The sequence below is a fragment of the Dromiciops gliroides genome, chromosome 4 (assembly GCF_019393635.1).
Source record: "Dromiciops gliroides isolate mDroGli1 chromosome 4, mDroGli1.pri, whole genome shotgun sequence".
NCBI classification, from domain to species: domain Eukaryota; kingdom Metazoa; phylum Chordata; class Mammalia; order Microbiotheria; family Microbiotheriidae; genus Dromiciops; species Dromiciops gliroides.
In genome coordinates this window covers 195,286,153-195,311,596 of record NC_057864.1, presented here as the reverse complement: position 1 = coordinate 195,311,596, position 25,444 = coordinate 195,286,153, and the positions used below count along the sequence as shown (strand labels likewise).

Genomic DNA, 25,444 nt, shown 5'->3' with positions numbered 1-25,444 from the left:
GTCAAGAGACTGAGATCTTTTCTAAAGAACAGAAGCTTCTCATTGAGAGAAAATGGACAGGAACCCCGGTCCCACCAACAGAAGGAGTGGGAGGAAAAGAATCCAACGGAACTGATCCCTGACCAAAACAAAACAAAAACTCTAGCCCTGTGGCTCAAGCCAAATGAGAAAGTTCTAAGTTGCATTTTTTTTTAATTTAAAAGGAAGAAACAAATAGCAGAAACAGATGCCTGCCCTCGTCCAGTTAAGTAGACGTTTTCACAAATATCTGAGAGAGAAATGGATCCCCTGGAGCACAGGCTCCCTTGGTTTGTTTTCTAAACAGCCAAACTGACATCATCCCGGCCTGTTCCAGGGTCTACATCCTTTTGTTTGGCAAAAGCTAAGGTAGTTGGGAAATGTCACCAAATCAAGCCTCCATACTTCCCTTTAACCCTTTTCTAGCCTCCTGCCAATAGGTCTGGTCGTGACTGGAATCTGGAACAGGGAGCAGTTCATCCTAGAGCCCTTTGCTTGTGAAAGCAAGGCTGACTTTTAACAGTATAGGTCCAATTCACTTTTGTTTAACTCTTAAGTCTTTGGTTTCTAACATGCTACAATTGTTGGTGCCCTTGCCATCCGTCCATTCGATGTCCATAGTGACTCAAAAAAGCAGATAAACAAGTGGTATCCACAAAGAATGGAAAATATACAGAGGATGGCTGGAGTCAGAAACCCTACTGTTGTTTCCACATGTGCCTGCCCACCCACCCAGGCCTAGAAAACAGGCCTGAGAGCTGACATTCTCTATTCTCTTCACCCTGAATTGATGTTGGGTACACCTGATTTTCAAACCAAAACATCCACACACTCCTAAAAAAGAAAAACAGACAAAACCCCATTCCTGAAAGTAGATCAGACTCTGGGAATCAAACCAGGCAGCGAATGCCAAAGACAGCTTTAGGAGACAGAGGAGTGAGGGCCACTCTAGGAAAGAACCTTAAAGTGTCCACTTCTTCTCTCCTTAAGGAAATGGTCCTCTTGCTAGAGTATAAAAGCTTTTAGGAGAGGATTCAGCTTCAGATAAAGTGGCAGGCTAAATAAACATACTTGTCAATCTGCACTCCAACAGGAAAAATTGGGTGAGGGATGCTAGGATCCAGAGGAAATTCCCTCAAGATGATGATTTTCTAAGCTCACATCAGCCTTATTTTTGTCCTGATAGATATGCATAAAGAAATCTTTAAGACTCACCCAATTTCCTCGACTGACTGAAATAATCAATGAATTGCTTAGTTTTTAATTAAAGAAAAAAACTTGGAAAATCAGTTTGGTGGCATTTCAAACCTCGCCTCTTGGGGTTTTAACCAAATTATCAGCCTGCTTTTACTTCCTTCTCTACCCCAACCCCAACATATGAACACCAGAGGTAATCAGAATGACATTCTAGCTCTCATTACTAAAGGAGGCTTATTATTAAGATCCATTAGGGCAGAGAAGTAGCTCTTCCTTGGGGAAGGAGACAGTCAGAGCAGGAATGCACAGGCTGGCTGTTTGGAGAACACTGGATAAGAATGCAAAGGCAAAAAGGGCAGCACTCTCTTTTGAAAATTCCTAGAGGAAAATTAACAAGAACATCTCTGAAAAAAAAAAAAAAGGAGAGACAGTTACACAACAACACTAGATGATCTGAAATCGATTGTCTATTTGAAAAAGCTGAGCAGTGTGTCTGATCTCCCTGGGCTAAACCACACTGTTATGAAAATCTCCTAGTCGGCAGCTGAAGAGAGAGGGCACACAGCTGGGGTATGGACAAGAGAAACTACAATCCTGGCTTGTTGGAGGCCAGCTTCCCAATTGGCTGCATGCAAATGATTTCAGCATGTGTCTCTGAACACCACACAGAAATTACATGAGAAATTAAGCCAGAGAACTACCCCAAAATGTGGAAACCAAGCCTGGAAATGTGTGCTGAAAACATGGATCTCACTCCAACAAATGTCTTTTAAACATTAGACTCCACAAATGGTCTCTTTGGTTTGATTGGGGATGTCTGCCCTTGTCGAGAGTCCCTGGACAACTGCCTGTACAGGTTGTCCTGATATGCCTGAGCAACAGGCAGTGTTCTGGCCACCTTCACATCAGGATATGAGGCAGCTTGGCTGACTCTCTCCAAGAGGTCTCCTCGGGACCCATTAGCCAGCATCCCATGGGGGCTATAATAGTCATCCTCCAGCAAATGGCCATTCTGTGCATTGTTGGTTTTGTTATAAAAGGCAATGTTGCTGATTGAAGATGGTGGACTGAAGGACTCAGGCTGAGGCAGATTGCCTGGAGACGTGGGGCTGATGACAGTATCCACTGATGAAACCGCCCAGGTCCGATTCTGCTGGTGGAGGTGGGGGTACTGTTGAGTCCGGGCTGTTTTATCTATGATCCCCATGAATGGTGTGGTCCTGGACCGAGCTGGCTCACTGGGGTAGCCTCCCTGAGTGGGAGACACTGGAGACAGCTCATCACATGACCTGTCATATGCCGGCTTCAGTGGGATCTCCATTTGCTGAATTGAGGAGGATGGGCGGAAGGTAGGAGTCAGGTTGGAGGTGGATGATATGCTATTGCTAGAAGGAGAGAATCGGAGGCCTACACTTTGGGAGTGCAGCAGAGGCCTAGGAGTTGGTGGGTGGGATTTGATCTCATTAGGATTGACTGTAATGGGCCTTCTGATTAAGTGTGACACGTCAGGGGAGCCAAGTTGGCTGGAAGAGCGCTCTAGATCCAGTTTGGAGTGACAAACTGGATAGTAGGAGGCTGACTGGCTGCGCCCGATCTGAGGGGTCTGACTGTACCTCACGCCTCCTCGGTAGGCTGAGGAAGGTCTTTGCGGAAGATCTTCTTTGGTCAGCCCTCCATGTTGGCAGATGGCACCTGCGCTAAGGCTGGCCTGGACGTGTTGCACAGGTCTCCCATCACCTACGATCCCCCCAATTGACCCTTGGTAGACCAACCGACTCTGACTCACCCCCATTTCTCCCTGTGAAGACTGGTATTTACTGGCCATCGAATGAGCCACTTGCCCATAAGTGCCAGTGGGGATGACCGTGCTGGAGTGAACTGCTGAGCTGGGCTGGTTGCTTCTCACAATCTGGGCCTTGGCAGGCTGCAATCTAAGCCCTTGCTGGGGAACTGCCACGGGAAGCTGGGGCATCTGATATGGCCTCTGAGCCATTTTGGACAAAGGAGACTTTGGTCTTCCAGGAAGCTGACTAACATTAGTTTCTTGCTGGTATCGCACAGGAGATCCAGATTGGGATCTATAAACGCTCATGCTTTCGGCTGGAGGGCTAGCCCGGTACTGGGGGCCTCTTCGGAGAGGTGATGGGGGAGGACTTGGATATTCTTTCCCTTGCCCTCCCACAGGAGGGGGACTGAAGCGGTAAGCTCCACCCTGATGAGCTGGGGAAGTATGTGGGGGACTAGGCCTGTAATGAGAGTTCTGGTGTGTTGGAGAGAGAGCAGGAGATGTGGACTGGTAGCTTTGCCTAGTGGGAGAGCCCACAGAACTATTAGACCGGAAATCAAAAACCTGATGTGAGCCGAGTGGTGAACCAGAGATGTATGCTGATTCCCGATGGGCAGGAGAGGAGGGTGGGCTCTGGATGATGGGGAGCCCCTGAGTGGGCCGAGCTTCAGTCTGTAAACCGATGGAAACGTTTTCGACATCCTGCTCTAGGTACTCTTCTTCAAAGATGTCTTGCACAGAATATAAATCTTCTTGCTGGGGGTCAGGCTCAGCTTCTATGGGTATTTGCTGCTGCTGCTGCTGCTGCTGCTGCTGCTGTTGCATCTGCCTACACTCTTCCTCTACTCTCATCAGTAGCCTCTGGATCTCACGGTTGTTTGGACACAGCTTGATGGCCTCATTCAGGTCCTCCAATGCTGCTGAAAACTGCCTGCTTGACAAAGTGACAAACACAGAGCTGGAGTTATTCTGGATGCATAATCAGTCACACCAAGTACTTAGAACATATCTTAGAGACCTGAGGGCTCTCCTGTGGGGCTACTTTGCAAGTGCAACCCTTCTGGCCTCTGCTTGATTTTGTTTGATTTTCAATGAGGAGACCAGCTAGGTGAGAATAAATCCCAGACCTGTTGGCCTCCAAATTCCTGGAGGATGATAAAGAAATGTTTTCACCATATTAGCTCAGCAAGATCCTACAGGAAGATTTTCTTGGTGTATGAAATATGCCAAGCACAGAGCCCTTCAAGGGTAGTGGGGAGAGAGGATAGGGATGGGGCTGCCGCTGACAGTAATCCTAGTAAACAGTATAGAAACGACTCTATTCAAAGATCATGCTAATCCATCAGAAAATAGCCCTTGGATTTCAATATTTTGGGTCAACTTTTTCTGTTGAGAACCAAGGTAGAAAAGCCCTCCCCTTCTTGTGTATCTCCCAGTAGCCTCTGCATTCTGCTGTGGCAAAGCTGGGATGAATGACACAGAGAGTCCAGAGCTGGCCTGGGCTGTGAGGGGCAGGGTGCAGAAAAGTAAATGAGCCCCAAAGCAAGGTTTCTATCTTCTACGTAAAGGCTGCAAGGAAAAGAGGCTATCGCCAATCATGAAAGGAAATTGGCGATCTATTTTCTTGATGAGAGTGGGAATCCTAGACCATGATCATGGGTATTGTCTCTTATCTAATAGGAAGGTTTGCCTGTCAGGGCCAAGTTTCTCCTGGTGGGCCCTGAGTGTCCAGTTCTTTTTCCCCATGGGAGCCTGCGGGGAGACAGGGGATCTTGGTGATCTAGGCCTCAAGAATCTGGGACAGTGATGAGTAAGTCCTAGGCTCAGAGTTCTTGTTCTTGCCCTGAGCCCTTCCCACCCAGGGACCCAATTACAGTAGCTGAGCATGTCAAGTAGTATTTTCCTTAGTTCTTCTGGTTACATGCCTAGTACTACCAAGGCCATTCTACTTCAGCCTGTGTGTGTATTAGGTCGGGCAGGGGAGGAGGGAAGGACCTCAGGGTCTCTCGATCTCTTTCCCCTTCCGTTCTCACCTGCTGCTCCGTTTTGCCCTTGCTCTTGCATAGTAAGCTTCATAAGATTTCGGTTTCAGCTCCAGAGCTTTAGTAGCAAATTCCTCTGCCATTCCAAAATCCTGTTATCACAACAGATATGCAGATAAGTCACTTCAAAAATGTGGACAATAAGCAAGTTGGGTATAAAAAATATGCATTTTGGGGGGGATATTTACAGATGTAACCCTTGGGATTCATGGCTCAAATGGCATGGGCTAAAGGCAGAAAACTTTTCCAGGGGAGCCATTTACTTTGTATGCTTTGTGTTCCTTCACCTGGAGACCATTATCTGGGAAGCAGAAAGCCATCTCTGTTCTGCCTCTTCTGACCAGCTTCCTTCTAGAACTCGGAAAGCTGACAAGTCTATACACATATCAGAGATGTTCTGATTGACAAGTCTATGTATTCAGACACACACATTTATCTCCAAGGGATGCTCTGATTTGGAATCCTATGGAACCAGTGCTCTGAACGGTTTATTCTCTACCAGCTGTGTTCCCTCCACTATTTTTCCTGTTGACTTGCTGTATACACATACATACACCTTTTATCCTCTGATAGAATCTTGTTACTAGAAGGAAACTTAGGGGTCATTTAGTCAATCTCCTTCATCTTACAGATGAGGAAACAGGCCCAGAGAAATGTCCCTTCATTTTACTAGCAAGTGGCAGAGCCAGGATACAAACCCTGGACTTTTGACTCCAAATGGTTGAATCAGTTCACAACTCTACCAACTGATGTCTCATTTTTCCCACATCTCCTCTAACATTTGTCATTTTCCTCTTCTGTCCTATTAGCCAATCTGATAGGTATAAGGTGGTACCCCAGGATTGTTTTGAATTGCGTCTCTCCAATCAATAGTGAGTGGCTTTCTTAGATGATGATTTTCAACGGTCTCCAAGCTTTGGTTTTCTAGGGCACTTGATAACTATTACCCAAGAAAGCCAGCAAGTACAGATCTGTATGGAAGAGAGGTTCATTGTAGCTCCCCAGAGTTACTGCCCGGCTGCCCCTATTTACCTTCTTTGGCTAACGGGACAGAAGAGGAAATTGAGGGGATGCCCATCAATTGGGAAATGGCTAAACAAACAGTGGTATATGGTTATGATTGAATACTATTATGCTATAAGAAATGATGAGTAGGATGCTCTCAGAAAAACCTGGAAAGACTTACATGAGCTGATGCAAAGTGAAAGGTGCTGTGTACAAAGTAACAGAATTATTGTAAGATGATTAGATGTGACTGACTTAGCTATTCTCAGCAATAAAATGATCCAAATCAACTCTGAAGGACTTATGATGAAAAATGCTATCCATCCCCAGAGGAAAAACTGATGATGTCTGAATACAGATTGAAGTGTACTTTAAAAATTTTTTCTTTACTTTTCTTGAGGGTTTTAAAATTTTGGTCTATGTTTTCTTTCACAACATGATTAATATGGAGATGTTTTTGCATGACTACACATGTATAACATATCAAACTGCTTGCCTTCTCACTGAGGGCAGGCGGGGAGGGAAGAAGGGAGAGAATTTGGAAAAGTTTTAAAAATTAATATCAAAAATTCTTTTTACATGTAATTAGGGAAAAATAAAATACTAAATAAATAGGAAAAAAAGAAAGATGAGGATTGCATAAAAGCCATCAGATCCAGCAATTAAGAGCTCATTGGTAACTTTGGAGAAAACAGTTTCAGTTGAATGATCAAACTGAAAGTCAGACTGCAGAGAATTTAGAAGAGAATGATATGAAAGAATGTGGAAGCACCAATTGTATCTGGCTGTCTCAAGGAGTATAGCCACAAAAGAGAGAAGAGATATAAGATGATAGCCACCAGAGATCGATCATCAAGTGAAGAGTTTTTGAGGATGAGAGAGACATAGGCATATTTTTAAGTAGTAGAGAAGCAGTCACAGAGAGAGAGAGAGAAAGAGAGAGAGAGAGAGAGAGAGAGAGAGAGAGACAGACAGACAGACAGACAGACACTGAAGATTAGTTAGAATGGGGATAGTTGAGGGGGCTGTGTGCTGAAGAAGGAATAACACCACATGTGCAAAGATTGCCTTGGCAAGGAAAACGGTCACTTCTTCTGAGATAGGGTGGCAAAAGGCATTTGAATGATGTGAGGTGAGGAATATAGGAGAAAAGGGAGCTCTCAGTGAATCGTCTCAATTTTTTTCAGTGAAATACAAGGCAAGGTTCTCATCTGAGAACACACGTATGTGCCTCAGCTGAGAGGGATGGGGAGTGTAAAGGTGTAAAGGGGAGGGAGATTTGAGGAGGGTTGAAAAAGTTTAGAAAAGCTGCTGTGTGAGTGGGAGGTATGAAAGGGTTGACTTGTTGCAATGAGGGCCCAGTTGAGATTATGTAACATAAATTTGTAGTGGACTCAGTCTGGACAGTTTTGTGACTTTTCTCTATATTTCTTTTGGCAGCACATGAGCAGGGACAAAACAGTAGATGGTGGGAATAATCCAAGGCTAAGGCTTGGCAGGGCAAGATCTTTGACTGCATAAGATTTGAGAAAAGAGGACACTATAGAGTTGAATTGGCTAACCAAAGAGTTAAGATGGGGAAGGTAGGAAAATGTAGCCAGTACAGGCTGATGGCTGGGACAGAACCGAGAAGTGATGGGGTTGGAAGTCTCACTGAGAACAAAGAACAGGTTTTGAGGTTACAAGGCAGAAGGAGAGGTGAAATGATGACAGATTGTGATCCGAGGAAGGAATTTTAGATGTTGAACATGGAAGTGATGCATGTAAGTAGGAGACGGCAATCAATCCCAATTCATTGGGGATTTCAGTGGAATTCCAGCAATTATTGCTCTATCTCCCAAGGAACAAACTCACCATTGTGAAAAATCATAAAACTACAAAGTATAGTGATGACTCTTTCCTGATGCAGACTCTAGATTTTTTTCAAACTCTTGCCTGTCCAGTGCTCTGAACACAGAAGGTACTTAATGCCATGCTTGGATAGCCAGGGAGAGATGTGGCAGGGAGGGGCCCAGTAAGAGCTGGTGCAGTGAGATGACGCATTTAGCATGCAGCTTCCAGAGTGTAAGAGAAGAGATGGGACAACTCAAGGCACTTACATTCATTTTCCTGCGACATCTGGAGAGGTTGAGGAGGAGAGAGACTTTTAGTTCCCGGAAGGTTTTCAGGTCTTCACCAAACCCTTCCCTGGGAAATTTCTTCAGGGCATATTGGTAGCGCTGGGCAGCTTCTTTCACTTTACCTTTCTACACAATGGTGAAAAACAGTCATTAGTGTGCTGAACAGCTGTGGCAGCCTTGTCCCCACTGTCCTTTTCATCAAAGCAGCTATGTCAGCCAGCCAATCACTAACTCCCCTTCTGCCTGTCATTTCTAACCCCTGGTCCTAGGGAGAGAATAAGGCTAACCTGCTCACCTTCGATGATGGGAACATGAAAGCTCAACCTGTCAGAGAGCCTGCCAGACTGGGAAAACCAGGCTGATCGAACCCTTGAGTTGGAAAAAGAGATTTGGAGGGTGTGCTTCCCTTACATGTTGCTGTCCTGGAACTGTCCTGAATCTTGTGATGGAAAGACATTTGGAGTCAGTCCACGTCCCTTCCTATAAGGGCAACGACAACTCAGGAAAAGAAAAAAAGGCTGTGCTTGTCCTCATCTTTCTTGGCCTTTACACTACAAAAGAGCCCCTCCCCCAGGGGAAAAATGTTCTTGCTTTAGGGGCATAACCCACGAAATGTTGGTGGACATGTTAACTCTCTGGTAATTCTGCACTCTTCCCAGACCTAAAGCCCACTCAGGCAGAGCTCATTGTTCATTCTCTCTGAAAAGTATGTGACTCTTTTCTGTTTCTGGCTACAGAAATGCGAGGCGCGGCTGACTTCCTGTTAATATTTCTACAGCTGGCTTTTTAGGGGAAATATTCCTGTCTGAAGTCCTACTTTGCTAGCCTATAGCAGGAAACGATTCTCTTTTCCCCACAAAGGATGGGAAAAATAGAAGTAACCCAGCTGCTACTCCTCCTAGTTCCTAAGAGATGGAAAAAAAAATAACCTTCAGTTCCCTTTTCCTATTTCAGAGGAAAGGAGTGGTAGAAAGTTTATGAAGCCAGACAGCTCGGTAGTGTTAGGGGATTTAGAAATCAATCATTCGGGGAAGCTAGGTGGCGCAGTGATTAGAGCACCGGCCCTGGAGTCAGGAGTACCTGAGTTCGAATCCAGCCTCAGACACTTAACACTTACTAGCTGTGTGGCCCTCGGCAAGTCATTTAATCCCAATTGCCTCACTAAAAAAAAAAAAAGAAATCAATCATTCCCTGAGTGGTCTATGGGAAAATCAGCATCATAGCAGAACGCAATGTGGTGACGCTTTGTTCCGGGGCAAGGTTCAGTGGGGCTTCAGCCCCACTGTGGTGTGGCCACAGGAAGCCTGCAATGTCCTCAGGTTTGTATCCTTAGAAACTAGGAAGCAGAGAGACTGAGGATTTTAGGGACAAGGACTGGACCCATGATTTCATTGATGTTGAGAACTCCCACATGAGGAAATTTCCCTTCCAAATGCTGATTGGTACCTTCTCTGATGCTTAATATAGCCTTCGAGATTATTTAGAGTACTGAGATGGTGCCTCGCCCAAGCTCACATAGCCAAGTGTCAGAGTCTTGAACCTAGGTCTTCCTTGTTTTGAGATGAGCTCTCTACCTCTTGTAGTGCATTGCCTCTCATCAAGAATCACATTCAAGTCAAAATTCCTTTGCCTTCCTCTCCATTCACCAAGAACGGACATAGAGCATTTCTAAGTCAGCCAGTGGGTGGGCATGGGGCCAGTTATGCCATATCTTATCTTACTTTAGGACCCCAGAGACATAGGATTGCGATCAGAACACAAAGAAACAAAGGTCTAGAAGGCCGAGATCCTTATCCAAACCCACACAAAATAAGGGCTTGGGTGAAGAAGCTTCTCAGTACCCAGGATCCTCACGGATCCTCGTGTTTAGGCTGCCCAGGAAACAAAAGGCTTCTCTCAGAATCTACTGTTCACTTCTGACATAAGGGTGAACTGAGAGATACTATATTGATTCATCTAAGCCCAGCAAGATGAATTCTGAAACATTACATTCTCAGAGAATTTAGCATAAATTACAAGACTGGGCTGGAACTATGAGCACAAAGATGGGAGAGGATGTACTTCTCCCTCCCCCCCCCCCATTTAATGAATGACTTCAAGACAAAACTTGTATTTAGGGATGTTGGGAGGTTTTTTTGTTTTTAATTTGACAGGACCTGTGATTTTATTGGTGGAGGAAATGCCTGGTGAAGAAACATGAAGATCAACAAATGTTCTGCAATTTATGTTCTTAGAGAATTTCCTGGGGCTCTGAGAGGGTGAGTAACTTGCCTGGGGCCACACAGTCAGTATCTAAAAGATGTAGACTTGATCCCAGTACTCTGAAGGTCAGCTCTTTTTCCACTACATAAACACAGCCTCGGTTAGGAAGTTACTACCTTTTACCATAAGCCTTTTTATCTATGAGATCAATGACTTCCTGCAAAAGCTAAGAGTTAATTTCCTTTCCCTAAAGAATAAGAATGGCTGTTGGGCAAAATGATTTTGACTTAACTCTGTTCCCTGATTTTTTTTTCCCTTTCCCATTTAATAGGCTCAATAATATCTAGGCTACCAGATTCAGCTCTGATATGAAATGAGTCATAGAATTTGAAAGTTAGACGGGATCTCAGGGAGGACATAAGATCATAAATCTGGAGCTGGGACTGTGGAGATAATTTAGTCCAACTCTCTCATTTTATAGCTAAGAAATCTGAGGCCCAGGGAAGTCTCCTAGTCCAATTTGTGGTGGTCACACAGCCTCTGCTTTGAGCAGAGTGTGAACTGCGTTTGGACTGGCTGCTTGACCTCTGCTTACTTCTGTGGCCTGGTCACCATAAGAGGAGAGACCTTCACGCCAGCGAAGCACAGAACCAGAAACTTCTAAGTTCCAATTCCAGCACAATTTTAGGGAGTAACATTTTCCCATTCACTTTTCCTTAGTTAATCTCCCTCCAGGAATAAAGGTTAGTTTGGTTAATAAAACTGATGGACTCCATATGTAGAGCTGCTTCAAAGCAACCAGTGGCTATTTTGATATCATGCTGTCCACTACCTCTTCATACCTTATAAAACATGTCCCCTTCCTCCATCAGCTTGCTCAACAGGATGATCATGATGTCTGGTTTGGAGGTGGCCATCGCCCAAGTGGCTGGACCTGTAGTGTACAGGATGCATGATGGGTAAAAAACTCATACAATGCAAGGGTGGTAGGAAGCTAGGTGAAAAAAATATCCTGGGGGAATTTCTGCTGAGAGAACAACTTGGTGTGAGCATAACGCTCCATAATTCATTTCTTATCTTTTAGGTTTGAAGTTATTCTAAGGCAACAAGCAGGGTTTGATTTGTATTCACCTTAAAATGTAAACTAGTACCACAAGAGGGCAGCAGAGCCTGTGGAAATCTTTTGGTTTAAAAAATAATTAAATTAAAAAATTTAAATCAGGTAACCAGAATAGATGGTTTGCAACAGATATCATGACAAGACTTTAAAAATTTAGTGGTAATGTATTTTGGAAACTGGGACTTAAAAGCCCCAGCTTTTGGGCCTCTGATTGTGAGAGAAGCACTTTGTAGAAAGGATACCAGTGAAGAAACTAAAACCTCTTTCAATGTACTTCCGGAGTAGGAGAGGTCCACTGGGAACCAGGCTTATAGTGCCAATGTCAAATAGTCCAGAAAAGAGCTGACCTCACCCAAAAGAGGGGGAAGAAAGGGTTAAGCTGATTAGTTCACAGGCTGCCTGAAAGAACCCACCCAGTTTTCCCAGGGTTAGTTGTCCAAAGTTCAAGTTATTCTCTACAACAGTCATTAAAATAAATCTTCTTTTAAGGTGGAGTAAATTAAAAGATTAGAAGTGTGGGGAACTCATGCAAGCTAAATGAAAGAGGAGAAGGCAAAGCTGACCAAGCCATCAGACTGGGCCTGATGCTGACAGCGGTGAGATATACCTCGTGGGCGACTCGGTAACGTCTGACAACCTTCAAAGAAAGGAGAAAACAAAAAGTTGTAGGAGAGGAAAAAAAATGGATGAAGGTGAAAAAAAGAAGGAAAAAGCAGCAGTGAGAGGCAGGCAGCAAGAAAGCTGGCACACCAGCCAACCCCTTCTCTAGGCCCACGGGAGGGGGGAGCAGCTGAGGGCAGCAGGAGCACATACAGAGCAAAGGAAGCAGGCCCACTGGCAGAGCTGTGAGATGGGGCTGGTACGGAGGCATCAGGGTCACAGTCCTAGCAGACTGCTGGCCAATGCTGGGCACAGGGAATTAGAGACAGGAGATTGGATGGCGCTCTCTCTGTGCCAGTCATCTTTCTGTTTACTTGGGCAACAGTGATGCAGAATTGGGGAGTGTGGGCAGCACACCCACGCTCATACCACAGGTTTGGGGCATTAAGGCTGCGGGACCAGTCCTGCCCAGGGTGCAGGTGGCCAGCACTTTCTCCCTGTCCCCTACCTATCTTGGCTCCTTTCTTCAGAAGGGTGACTACGACAGAGGTGTTTCGGCATCCCACTGCCCTGTCCAGGGGACGCATCCCACTGTAGTCAACATGCTCGATCATGGCCCCATGATCCACCAGGAATTGTACCTAAGACATCAAATAAATAAAGTCATTAGTCTGGGCTTGGTGGGACAGCACAGATCCGTCAGGGATTTAAGCAGCTGCATTCCTGTTTCCCAGCATCTGGCTTTAGCTAAGGCTGCGAGAAACAACCGGTTAATCAACAAACATTTATGGAGATGACTGGCAGGGGGAGTTTTTTCATTGGAAAACATGACCATCAACAAGAGGAGGAGCCTTAGACCTGGCCTAGCTGGCCAGAAGACAGATTTTGAAGGGATAGTTCGGGGTCAAGATAAAAATATAAGAATGCCTATTTATTGGTCCCACAAACTGCTTTCTATTCTGATGAGGCTTAACTCTCAATTTCCCAGCGGAGTATGTTATATTCATATAGATTTACAGCTAGAAGGAACCTCAGAGGCTATCAAATCCAACCACTACTCCACTTCCCTATTTTACAGATGGGGAAAGTAAAGCACAGAAAGGTATCTTCCTGACTCAAAGTCCGACAGCCTATCCATTAGGCCACCAGGAGTTATGCTAAATTATCGAATCTTTTTTTAAGTCAGCCAATGTGGGATTGTGGGCATTTTATGTTTAGTATTTCTTTTGTGTCTAGAAAATAAGATCTTGTCCCATACTCACTTCATACTGTACTTCAAATAATATCTTTCCACTCCCTGCTTTGGGCTGAGACCCACATCTATCTATGTGTCTATTAGGAGCCACTGCCTAGCCCTGAAGTGATTTTCCCCCCAGGGTAATGGAGAAATGAACCAAAGAATATGAGGAAAGGGAGTCTAAACTCTCTCTTTACAGGGCAGGTCACCCTAGGACCAAACCGGGTCTATTCTAAGCATACCGAGGTCCAGACAGGCCCTTTAGTAGAGAGGGAGACACAGCGCCCCAGGTCCCTTAGTCCAGCTGGAGTAGCTATCGGCAGATAAGTATATAGAGATTATATACAAAAATACAAAGCAATTTGGGAGGGAAGACACTAGGAGCTGTGATCTGATGTGATATGTGGTACTTTGAACTGTGCTTTGAAAGAAACAAGGGATTCTGTAAGGTAGAGGTTAGGAGGGAGTGCATTCCAAGGCAAGGTGAACAGCCAGTGAAAAGATACGGAGATGAGAGACGGAGAGTCATGTGCAAGGAACAAGACCAGTGTGGCTGAACCACAGAGGGGAAGAATGTATAATGATTCACTCTCACCTGCGGTCCTTACCTCTGGCCCAGACCACCATGCCACCTATGCTCACTTCACTCCTAGTTCCACTTTTGACTCTCCAAGCCTTTCTTCATTGCCCTTGACCCGGATTTCCCCCACTTCCCCCCATCCCCTGGCTTTCCAGCTCTTTTGGGATGTTTGTTTTTGTCTATATTCACATTCCCAGTGCTTAACACAGTACCTGGTACTTAATAGCAAGCACTTAATAAATGTTCTATCTATCTTTGTGTCTGTCATCTATCTAAAAAGCTAGAAAGATAGGTTTGGGCCAGGTTTTGAAGGGTTCTAAAAGCCAAAAGAAGATTTTAATTATATTTTATTCTAGATGAATCAGGGAGCTACTTGGAATTTTCTTAGTAGGAGAATAACACGGCCTGTGCTTTATAAAAATAATTTTGGCAGTTGTGGGGAGGATGGATGGAAGAGGGGAGAGTCTTGAGGAAGGGAAAGCAGTTAGGAGGCATTCACAGTAGAGAGAAGGGGTCAGATGTGAGACCCCGTAGAGGTAGAGATGGGCAACTGAATGGATATTTGGGGTGAGGAGTCAAAGGCAACCAAGGTGGTTACTCAGGCTGTAACAATTCCCCGGCCTTTGATGATTTTTTTTTTTGCACTCCAATAGGTAATCGAATAGGGGAATAGGAAACTTGACCTTACATAAAGACCCCCAAATACCTCTGTCTTCCCTAAGAACTGATGTAACTCCCACTTATCCTTAACCATCTTCTTGGCACAATATTAACTGCTACCACCTTGTGGTCCATGTTCACAAAGACAACTTATTTTAGTCCTTCAAGGTTACTCACCACGTCAGCATCTCCATAGAAAGCTGCCAGATCCAGTGGAGTGCGGCCATTCTTGTCGGCATGATCCGTGGCAGCCCCGTTCTCCACGAGCGAGCGCACCACTGGGAGGTGGCCCTTCAAGCAAGCCCAGCTGAGGGCCGTCAATCCCTCCTTGTCCATCAGAGCAATGGAGGCCCCTGGAAGAACAAGTATGAGTTCAGGGGTCAAATGACACGAGAAATCATGGTAGGAAGGAAAACTGACTTCTCGAGGGAAGCTGGGTAGAAGAGTGGAAAGGAGGCCAGATTTGTCAGACACGCCTGACTTCTACTCTTGGCTACAGTGCTTACTAGCTGTGTGACCGTGGGCATGTCACTTTCCTTTTCTAAGACTCAGTTTCCTCATCTGCAAAATGGAGATAACATTTATGCTACTTACCGAGTTCTTACAAGGAAAACGTTTCGCAAATCCAGCACCACAGCACTGTGCCTGGGACATAGTAAGTGCCTAGTAAGTATTTGCTTGCTCTATCCCTTAACTGCCTCTTCTCCTTCAAGATTCACCCCCATTTTTTTTATCATCTTATCCGTAGCCTAATAGAAGTCGTCTATAGGCTCCTAGGTCATTATTGCCTCACAGTCAATGATGAGAGATTAAGTACCTACTCTATGCCAGGCACTGTGCCCTTAGGTCCCAAGGATACAAAAACAAAAATGAAGCAATCCCTGCTCTTACAGTTTCCTCTATACCCCAATCCCTGCCCTTATACTTGAGGACTTCAATAAAAATGTCAATGTCCCCTTCAACACCCTGGCCTTTTGCTTCAACTTCTTCCACTCTCATGACCTTCCCCTTCACTCCAGCTCAGCCACACAAAGGTTAATGCCCTGGAGCTCTCACCGTCACCCATGAGGATTACGACTCCCTGACTGAGAACTCCAGATCATCCCTCCCATCCCTCCTTCTGCTCTTTCTTCTCACTATAACCTTTAGTCATTCTACCCTTCAGCCCTTCATTGTTCTTCCAGGCCATCACATCTGCTTCCATCTCACTGGCCTCCAATCCCAATCCTGCCCTTTGGTTAAGCATTTCAACTATGCTACATTCTCAGCTCTTAAATCCCTCTTCCCACTCATGCCTTGCCAACCCAACCCTGTTTTACTCCCATTGTATGCCTTCTTCATTCCTTTCCTTATGCTTCTGAACAGTATGGTCACCTAACCATGCTTATTTGATTGGAATGGATATTACAAACTGCTTATGAAAAAAGGCTCGCACTACCTGGCCTGTTATTTAAGCCTTCTAGAATTTGGTCTCAATTTGACTTTCCACCTTCATCTCCTTCTCCTCCTCTCTTATATTATTGAAACCTTTATTTTTTTTTCCAGGGAAATTGGGGTTAAGTGACTTGCCCAGGGTCACACAGCTAGTAAGTGTTAAGTGTCTGAGGCCGGATTTGAACTCAGGTCCTCCTGACTCCAGGGCCGGTGCTCTATCCACTGCACCACCTAGCTGCCCCGATAGTCTGGTTTTAATAAAGGTTTCAGGGGCAGCTATTTCCTCCTCTCTCTCCTTATCCACCCTGCCCCAAATGCCACATGTGCCTTCTCCTTTTGTTTTTATTTTGTCCTCTTTAAAATGCTATAGTCTTTTTCTGTTATCGAAATTCTACATTTCCTTAAAGGTCCTGATTAATTTCAATTTCCTCTTTGACACATTCCCTCCTCTGAAATTCTATAGCACTTTCCCTATTGCTCACTTGACATAATGTATCTACCAAATATTATTATTAATAATATTTTTATGCTGTCTTCCTCGTTACAATGTAAGATCTTGAGGGCAGGAACTGTTTTTGCTTTTTCCTTTCTCAGCATAGTGCCTGGTACACAATACGTGCTTCATATTTGTTGACTGATTGTTGATTATAGGCTCATAGTTTCAGAGGTTTAGAGGGCCTTAGGAGGTCATCCAGATCAACCCTTCCTTTTTATATAGGTGAGGGGTTGTGTCTTTCCTCTTTGCATTCTCGGGGCCTAGCCCATCATGGGTGCTTGATTATTGCTTATAGTTGACAATGCTGACGATCCCAGCAGATGTCCCCTACTTAAAGGGCATGGAGGAATAGAAGACTTGGGCTTACCACATACTGGGCATGTGGAGATCCCTGATGCCTGATGACAGTACCATTAGGGAAGGAAATCTGTCCAAGTGAAACATACAAGTCCAAGTAATGAGGGATGCTGGAAAAAACCTTATTTTCTCAAGGAAGCCTTCTTCCATTACCTAGCACCCTTTGAAATACTCTTTTATTCTTTTGTTTTTGGTACTGTTGTTTTTTTTTTCTATTTTGAGGTTTTTCATCATTGCTCTGATCTTTTCTCTTATAACAGGACTAATGCAGAAATAGGATTAATGTTATTATGTGTGTATATACATATGTGTGTATATCTATATCTATATCTATATAGATATATAGATATAACCTATATCAGATTACCTGCTGTCTAGGGGAGGGGGGAGGGAGGGAGAAAAATCTGAAATTGTAAAGCTTGTATAAACAAAAGTTGAGAACTATCTTTACATGTAACGGAAAAATAAAATACCTTATATGTAAAAAAAAAGTAATATAATAGTTGTTTTCTGAATTCATTCATTCAACAAATATTAATGTTTTCACATTGTTGTTATTCAATATTAATACTTGTTGATAACTAAGTTGGGGGGCAGCTAGGTGGCACAGTGGATAGAGTGCTGGGTCTGAAGTCAGGAAGACTCATTTTCATGAGTTCAAATATGACCTCACAACCTTACTATTTGTATAACCCTGGATAAGTCACTTAACCATGCTTGCCTCAGTTTCCCCATTTGTAAAATGAGCTGAAGAAGGAAATGGCAAATCACTCCAATATCTTGCCAAGAAACTCCCAAATAGGATCATGAAGCATTGGACACGACTGAAATGGATGAACGACAAAACTAAGTTACAGATCAACTTCATGAAGTCGTGACACTTCCCAGTCTCCTTCCCCTCAAAATCTCAGCTATAAGAGAACCTGAGTTCTCATTTGAACTGTGCTCCTGCTAGGCTGAGGCCCCTTTAGCAGTGACCTTGCCAAACCGCTTCATCATTCCTTCTCTAATGAGAGATAACCACAGTTCTCTGCCTCTTATGAGGAAATGGAAGAAATCAGACTTTTGACATTAACAACTGCTATTTATGTACTGAGTTGTTAACATTTCTTCATATTGCTGAGTGTAATCTGTAAATGAAGCAGTGATTCTAATGGATAAATCTGATTGCAGAATAAATTCTAAGGAGGCTGCCCAGGTGCAGTACTCAGAGATTCTTAGGATAGGCCCACTCTCCTGCAATGATAGAAAGGGCTGAACCAACTGAATAGGTTTCAGGTTCCCAATACCCAGGGAAAGCAGGGCTTATAAATCCAAAAGAAGACAGAGAGAAGATGGCTTTTCAAAAAAGCCAAAACCAAACACCAAGGGATACAGGGAGTATGAAGAAGAATGAGAAATCATCCTAGAATGTTTTCATGATAGAAGCCATCTCTTAACCATGGAGAAATTAAGTAGCTAGGGACTAGCACATTTCCAAGGGTGAAGAAGAAAGAGCATTTGGATTCTGTTTTAAAGTGAATCTCTGCCGGCACGTGGGAGGTGGTATGTAGTTATATAAAGGTGATCACTGGTGTAGCATTATGTGAACTTGGTTCCTCAACCGGTCATCTGGTGGCAGTGGGAATCAATGGAGGAAGCCCAGATTGTTGTCAGTCTGGCAGTTGCTGCTAGGGAGTTGGAGCTGCTATGTGTCCTTGGGAAGGCCTGCATATCCTGGCATAGCCCTGCTACCACTCTGAAGCTGACAAAGGCTAAGCCTCCCTGGAGGATCTGGCTAAGGGGCCATGGAGTCTCTGACTCTGGAGGAGTTGAGAGCTGGGGAAGGACTCCTGAGAGGACAGTCAGAAGATAAAGTATGTCTATACAATTCTATAAACTGAGGTCCAATGTTTACTCATAGTTAATATTAACTAGTACAATCAATCAATCAATCGATCCAATTCCACTGGCTAAAAAACAGATGTCACCACCTGATGGTGATGCTATGGATTGTTGTGGGTTGGGCATGAAGTGACAACATCTGTCTGTTTCTCCCGAGAAATCACCTCCCATGTTACCTTTATGCTCTTAGAGACAGGTTGGTGGCGCCATAGTGCAAAGAGCACTGGATTTAAGAGTCAAGAAAATCTTAGTTTGAAATCTAGTCTTGGAAAGCTGTGTGACCCTGGGCAAATCATTTGACTGCTGCCTGTCTCAGTTTCCTCAACTGTTAAATGGAACTAATATTAACACTTATGTCCCAGGGTTGCTGTGAGGATCAAATGAAATATCTGAAAAGTGAAATGCTAAACACGATTCTTAGTGGGAGGTGGTTGAAGTCAGCAACATAGAAGGAACTAGCAGAGTCTGAAATGCTTTATGACTATAGTGTGAACATAACTTTCTCCAACATCCTTCCTAGAACAAAAGACTTATGGAGGTTGTAAAATGACAAGAGGACTTTCTCTGTATTTGTATTCTGACTTCTGCTTAAACAGAACATAGTCCTGTCATCTATATTTGCCTGCTCTTGCATCTGCCTTCTTGGTAAACAAGACAATGTTGACTATCAGCAGTTAAGTTAGCAAATGTCATATGGGATGATAACATTTGAGAAAAAGAAAGAGGTGAAGAAACAATGAATATCTACAGCTGTTAGTGAAACAAAGACCCTGGAAGGGTCATAAAGTACTTGGAGTTTTCCTTTAAGTTCCCAACTCCTGAACCAAAAACATTTTTCTTTACTCCCTCTTAGTGATAAATTTGGGGGACACTGTGCATTTACATGGCTCTGAGAGCCTAGGTCTGGATTCCTAATGTGGAAGAATTACTCACCTTGTGCCAGTAAGAAATCTACAGTCCCAAGGTGGCCCTCTGAAGCTGCCATCATTAGGGGGGTGCGGCCTTGCTTGTCTGCCATATTAACATCAGCTCCATGGGTGAGTAAGAGGTCAACAATCTGTGAATGTAGAGAACCAGGGAATGATGGTACTGAAGCAAGGTTGCTGTGAAGACACATGGATCCTTTCACATATATCAAGTGAATTCCCAAAACTCTGCCAGTGGAACTGACCATCTGTCACCCACCTTCAACATATGTAAAGTTCTCAGTAAAATCTAATTTAAACTCTTGAGTTTCTGGTGACCTATAAATAAGGGACTTGAGAAGAGAGATTCAGGTAAAAATGCCTGCTCACCTGTCACAAAATGAAAAGGAAATTAAGAAAATAACCAACAAGAAGTGAAAGTAAATGAATAATTTTGTCATGCAGAGTTTTGTAAAATTGTGGGGCATGTTCCACCCTGTGGGACTGTGAGATCCTATTAGGGAGGGTTGTGAAACATTAGCCAAAATTGTTGAAAATTTTTGAGTAGAACTCCAGCATAAATATATCTACTTTTCCCCCAATGGAAACAAAGTTCAAATCAGAATCAACAAAAGCAAGATGAAAACCATGAATTTGTTCTAACTGGTAGGAGGCGGCAGAAAAGGAGCCTCCCACACCAGAGTACAGGCAGTAAGCTCACTTCCAGCCACATGCTCCTGCCCCCTTTCCTCTTGCCCTCACAAGGATCCTAGGCCTTCCCCTCTGCCAACACTGTCCAGGTGGGATCAGAACCTAAGTTGCTGCCCTTTGTGGACACAGCCCAAGGACACCCTCTGGTAATCAGGTGCCAAGTCACTTAAGGGACCCTCTTGTGTTGGCCTTCCATGCACCAGTCTCAGTTTTTCTATGCTGACCTGCAGGTAAAGGGAGGTTGCTAGAATGGTGATGATTTGGGCCCACACTTGGGGACAAAGCAACTTCTATATGCCTTTCCCTCAGGCTTGATCCCAAGTATCTATGGTGTCCAACATAGAGGCTGAAGATTTGAGGGACTTCCAGCCACCATCATTTTCAGTGGACAGAGAATTAGCTCTGGAGTGAGAAGACCCGAGTTGAATACTGACTTTTCCATTATTACTTGTGTGACTTTGGACAAGTCACTTTCTTTCTCTTGGCATCGGTTTCCTATATTGTACAAGGAAAAAGTAAATTATGATTCTTTAATCCTATAACACTGAATGCATCACAGTGGTTATTTACATTATTTTATATGTTCAGTTTATTGTATATCTGATTTGTGTTGTAAAATTGTAATAAATTCTTAATTTTGTTTAAATAAAATGAGTCAAGATAATTTATGTAGATTCTTTTATGCAAAGTGGATGGCAGGGTATTTTTTTTGTAAAAATAAAAGTAGGGAGTGTACTACATAAAGTTTGGGAACCACTGCCTTAATGCAGCATCCAACTCCAACAGAAAGCCACATAAATTATAACTGCATACAGGGCAAATGCTTTAGAAAGCAATTCTTGGTGTAATGGTTACCGTATCAAAGTTTAGAAGCTGCAAACCTGCAACAAGTCATTAAGGCTGCAATCCAATAAAAGAAAACATTTTTGCAATCTATCTTCGATACTGTTCGGCTCCTAGGTTTTCTTGTTCTTTTGGATTTCCAAAGGTTGTTACCAGTACCATTCCCTCCCTTCCCTCCTCCCCACTCCCCTCCCTCCTTCACCATGTAGCATAAAGTAGCATTTCACCCAGAATCGAAAAACCTTGAAAGTTCATGTAAATGAAGTTCTTTTTGCTATGTTCTGCATTCTACTGTTGTAAGAAGAGACAAGTGACAAGTTACTGATAGCAGGGATTTATTTAGAAATTAACTTCTAGAGTGCATCCAAAGTTAACTCACAGTGATAACAGGTCATCACAATGACAACCCTGAGGTGCTTTGTGTTAAGTATATTCTAATTCTTTGAAAACCATAATCTATATGTGACATATATAGATGGTTAACCAGAACAGCCAGTTAACCAAAAGGGTCTATTCTAGATGAATGAAAATTTATTAAACTCCTTCCTACATTGAGGGAGGCATTATCTGTGGCCCATTTAATATATCTATATCTATATCTATATCTATATCTATATCTATATATCACTTACCTGCCAATGGCCTTGCCGAACAGTGCTGAATAAGGGCACTGCCCCTCGCCGATTTGGCTGGGCTACTGCTGCCCCTTGTTCCAAAAGCAGGCGACACACATCTAGCTTGCCCCTTCCAGCTGCAGCCGTCAGGGCTAAGGAGAAAAAAATATAATCTGAGGATAGTCTATTATCACAGTTTCATGTCTTAGCCTTCTGTATGACAGCCAATATGATGTTTGAAGAATGCGACTACTATTTAACTGACATCTAGGTCTTTGGCAAGAAATTAGGGTCTGATATGGTCACTTTGCCATCCGACCTGCAGCTGCCTCCCCCCACGCCCCCCCCAATAATGGCCCTTTGGACCTGGGGCACCAGAGACCATCCATTCCCTGCCTCTCCATCCAATTAATCCACTCAGCTTTGGCACTTCTCCCTGGGGCTGAGCTATCTTGATTAGCTGGTGAAAACTCACTTAACCCACTATATATATCTAAGAAGACCCAGATCAAGCTTCATTTCCTGTCCAGCCATCTACCAGGAAACTGAGGTCTGCCCAGTTTGGCATCTTGCCAACTTCTCTGCTACTATGAGTGTGCCCCTTCTACTTCTTGCTATTAGAATATTAATCAAATTAATGTTATCATTACTATTGGAAAATGTGGAACAATCTACTGCCATGGGGCTCCACTTACAATTTCTGTGATTCTCCAAACCAAACTTCCATACCTTGGCCCATATTCCCGTCTATGTGATTTTTTTCCTTATCAGAATGTAAGTTACTTAAGGGCAGAGAATGACTCACTTTTGTATTTGTACTCCCGAGCCTTTAACATAGTAGGTACTTAGTAAATACTCATTCATTCATTCATTTATTTTAATGAACTTCAAGTTTTAAAAGGAAAATATTCAAAGGCAACACATAAAAACTAGTGGTTACAAATTTAAATGGGATGATAACAAGAAGCTGGCAAATCACCTGCAGAGAAACTAAGCCTCTTTTATTTTTCCTTCTCATGCAATTGCTTCTCCTTTGGTCTTTTCTTCTCTCTTCAGGTGCCCTTTCACCATTCACTTTTCTACACTTCTATTAATCAAGGTCTGCCTTGAAAGAAAGGCTTTTGGAATGATAATCTCCATTTGAATTTACTGGGAACACTTTTTCCTACTGTAATGAGGTCCTAGCAGAGAAATTTCCTATGCTAGTAATGGATGCTTTTGATATAGCTTTGATTTTTATCATAAGCCTAAAGATACCTGGTGTCTGAACTCAGGGACTGGATCCCCCAGACAATGAGGGCTCTGGTTAGATGCAGCACACTCAGTAAGAGGCTGGACAGAATTCTCACAAGAAAGTCTGAGAGAGATAGGGAGGTTTATTGTGGCAGACCAGCAGCTTGGGGGGAAAAGAATAAGAGAGAAACATGGACATAGATTCAGGGGGGTTTTCCTTGTGCTGTGTCTCGAACCTACTAGAATTAGTATTATTTTCTTATCTTTCCCACTCCCCACTCTGAAGTAGCCTCTGCCAGGTGATGTGGCTTTACTGTATTCATGCCAAGAAATGATACTGTTCCAGGCATTTAGACTAAAGCAGTCATTTACTATGCAAATTATTAATAGCCTTTTCTGTTCCATATATTGTTGTGGACTCACACCTTTCCAGACTAGAGATATGGGCAGGGGTGATTGTTAAAGTGCCTTCTACTTCTCTTTATTGCTTGTTATTGATCTTGCATTTTATTTAATGTGTCCTTGTCTTACTAGGATGTCACATATTTCGCTCTGGTTGGAGGCTGAAGCAATCCAGAGGAACATAAATAACTGTGAGCAAGGGTTTTGGATGGATGATAGACACAGACAAGTTCTGGGAACCTGAATGTGGTAGTGGGTGCCATAATATTGGGCCCTGATATTTCAAAGCACTTAAATACAAGAACGGGAGTCCTAATACCAGAAATAACTTCCTTTCTTCATTTTCATTAGGTTCTTTGTGCATTTTCAACCATTAATTCTCTCTGTCTCCTTTAGCAGAGTCTGAAGAAGGGGAGTGAAGGACTTTTATACTTCTGGGTGAAATCCTATAGACCCTTTGCAAGGCAGGGATATATAAGTAAGCTTCACACAGTTATTAGCAGGAAAGGAGAGTTCAGTTCTTTACCATATATAGACTTAAACAACCTTACCTTCATACCACTTTTCACTGTTTGTAATATATATATATATATGTATATATATATATACATATATATATGTATATGCAAAATGGTGGTGATTCTATGACTGCCTATGTCATCTACTGGCTATGGTTTCAAAAGAAGAACGGACACCTGGAGTCAAGTTTTCTTCTAAATTCTTCCATGAAACTTGTGGTTGTCTTGTTTCCCCAGGGGGCTCCAAACATTGTAGGCTTGTTTCTTGTAAAAAGGGGTGAGGTGTGGAGGATGCTGAAATTACTTCAGTGGTAAGATGATGGTAGAAGTGATATTTTATTTTAAAGTGAAAAAGAAGGATATTTTTCTGAGCTGGGGAAGAAAATAGGTTCAGTTCCTTACTTCAGTGTGGCATCACTCACCCAAACACAAATTGGAAAACAACTTTTGTTCAGCAAAACCAACATGTCAGCCTTCAAGTCTGGACATCTAACTAGATACAAACAAAAACCTTCCATGTGGCCATTTGCAATTTTCCCTATTTAACTGTTAATGTATGCCTTTTGTTTATCGGCTTGGTTGGTTCCCATCATTATGTAAAGCCAACCTATCCTTTATTTTCAATATAAAGCAACATTCGAGATATCTTTGTTTTCCACAGGAGAAAGAGGTCTTATGACATCTCACTGGTGATGGATTTAGAGTCAAAAAACTGACCTATATAGGACTTGTCTTTATGTATGTTTAGATTTATTTTTAGACTTCTCAAAATCAACCCTTCTCATTTTTGCTGAGGTCTTTTTAGGGAGTTCAATGGTTCAGTTCTCTCTGAAGTGAAAGTAGTTCTCCATGCTTTAGATGACTGACGTAAGAGTGGTACTTGACCTAGAAGCTCTTTTCTATGCATTCCCATAGTCCAGGGATTTCAAAAGTTCATGAAAAACCTCTAGTTTTAGGCATAGATTTGGCTCTGACTGTGACCCAAGAGGTAGCACAAGTGCTGGGCAGTTATGAGCAATTATAAGAAGCAATTTATATTTAAATGAAACAAAAGCAAACGGACATTTCTGATCTTCTGACTACTATCTTTATCCTAGAAGTAATTGCCAGACATCAGAGAGCACAGGGCCTAGTGTCAGGAAGACCTGAATTCAAATCCAGCCTGAGACACTTATTAGCTGTTGTGACCATGGGTAAGTCATTTGATCTCTGTATGTTTCCGTTTCCTCATCTATAAAATGGGGATGATAATAATAGCACTCACCTCCCAGGGTTGTTGTTAGTAAGGATCAAATGAGATAATAACTGTAAAGTGTTTATCATAGTACCTGGAACATATATGGCATTAATAAATGTTAGCTATTATTATTATATCTAACTTCTATTTTAAAGATTTGATGAGGTTCAAGGAAATTCATTTTTAGAGAAGATACTATGGCTCTCTGGACCACTTTCAGGTGGCACACTATGCCATATTGGT

General features: G+C 43.1%; 1 protein-coding gene across 11 annotated transcripts in view; it reads right to left on the bottom strand.

Moving 5' to 3' along the window:
- Window positions 1-1,277: 1,277 nt before the first annotated feature.
- The window catches only part of TANC2 (tetratricopeptide repeat, ankyrin repeat and coiled-coil containing 2), a 558,975-nt gene continuing 534,808 nt past the window's right edge, over window positions 1,278-25,444 (bottom strand). For 8 of the 11 annotated variants that reach the window (XM_044000435.1, XM_044000442.1, XM_044000437.1 and 5 more), the window contains 9 exons: window positions 21,830-21,963; window positions 19,672-19,795; window positions 14,745-14,920; window positions 12,599-12,731; window positions 12,098-12,127; window positions 11,213-11,304; window positions 8,148-8,294; window positions 5,035-5,135; window positions 1,278-3,935 (listed from right to left, as the gene is read on the bottom strand). In XM_044000435.1, the coding sequence (XP_043856370.1) occupies window positions 1,985-3,935; window positions 5,035-5,135; window positions 8,148-8,294; window positions 11,213-11,304; window positions 12,098-12,127; window positions 12,599-12,731; window positions 14,745-14,920; window positions 19,672-19,795; window positions 21,830-21,963 (2,888 nt within the window). In that variant the 3' untranslated portion in view covers window positions 1,278-1,984. The remainder of the gene's footprint in view (window positions 3,936-5,034; window positions 5,136-8,147; window positions 8,295-11,212; window positions 11,305-12,097; window positions 12,128-12,598; window positions 12,732-14,744; window positions 14,921-19,671; window positions 19,796-21,829; window positions 21,964-25,444) is intronic. The other 3 variants (XM_044000439.1, XM_044000440.1, XM_044000441.1) reach the window with 3 other exon arrangements.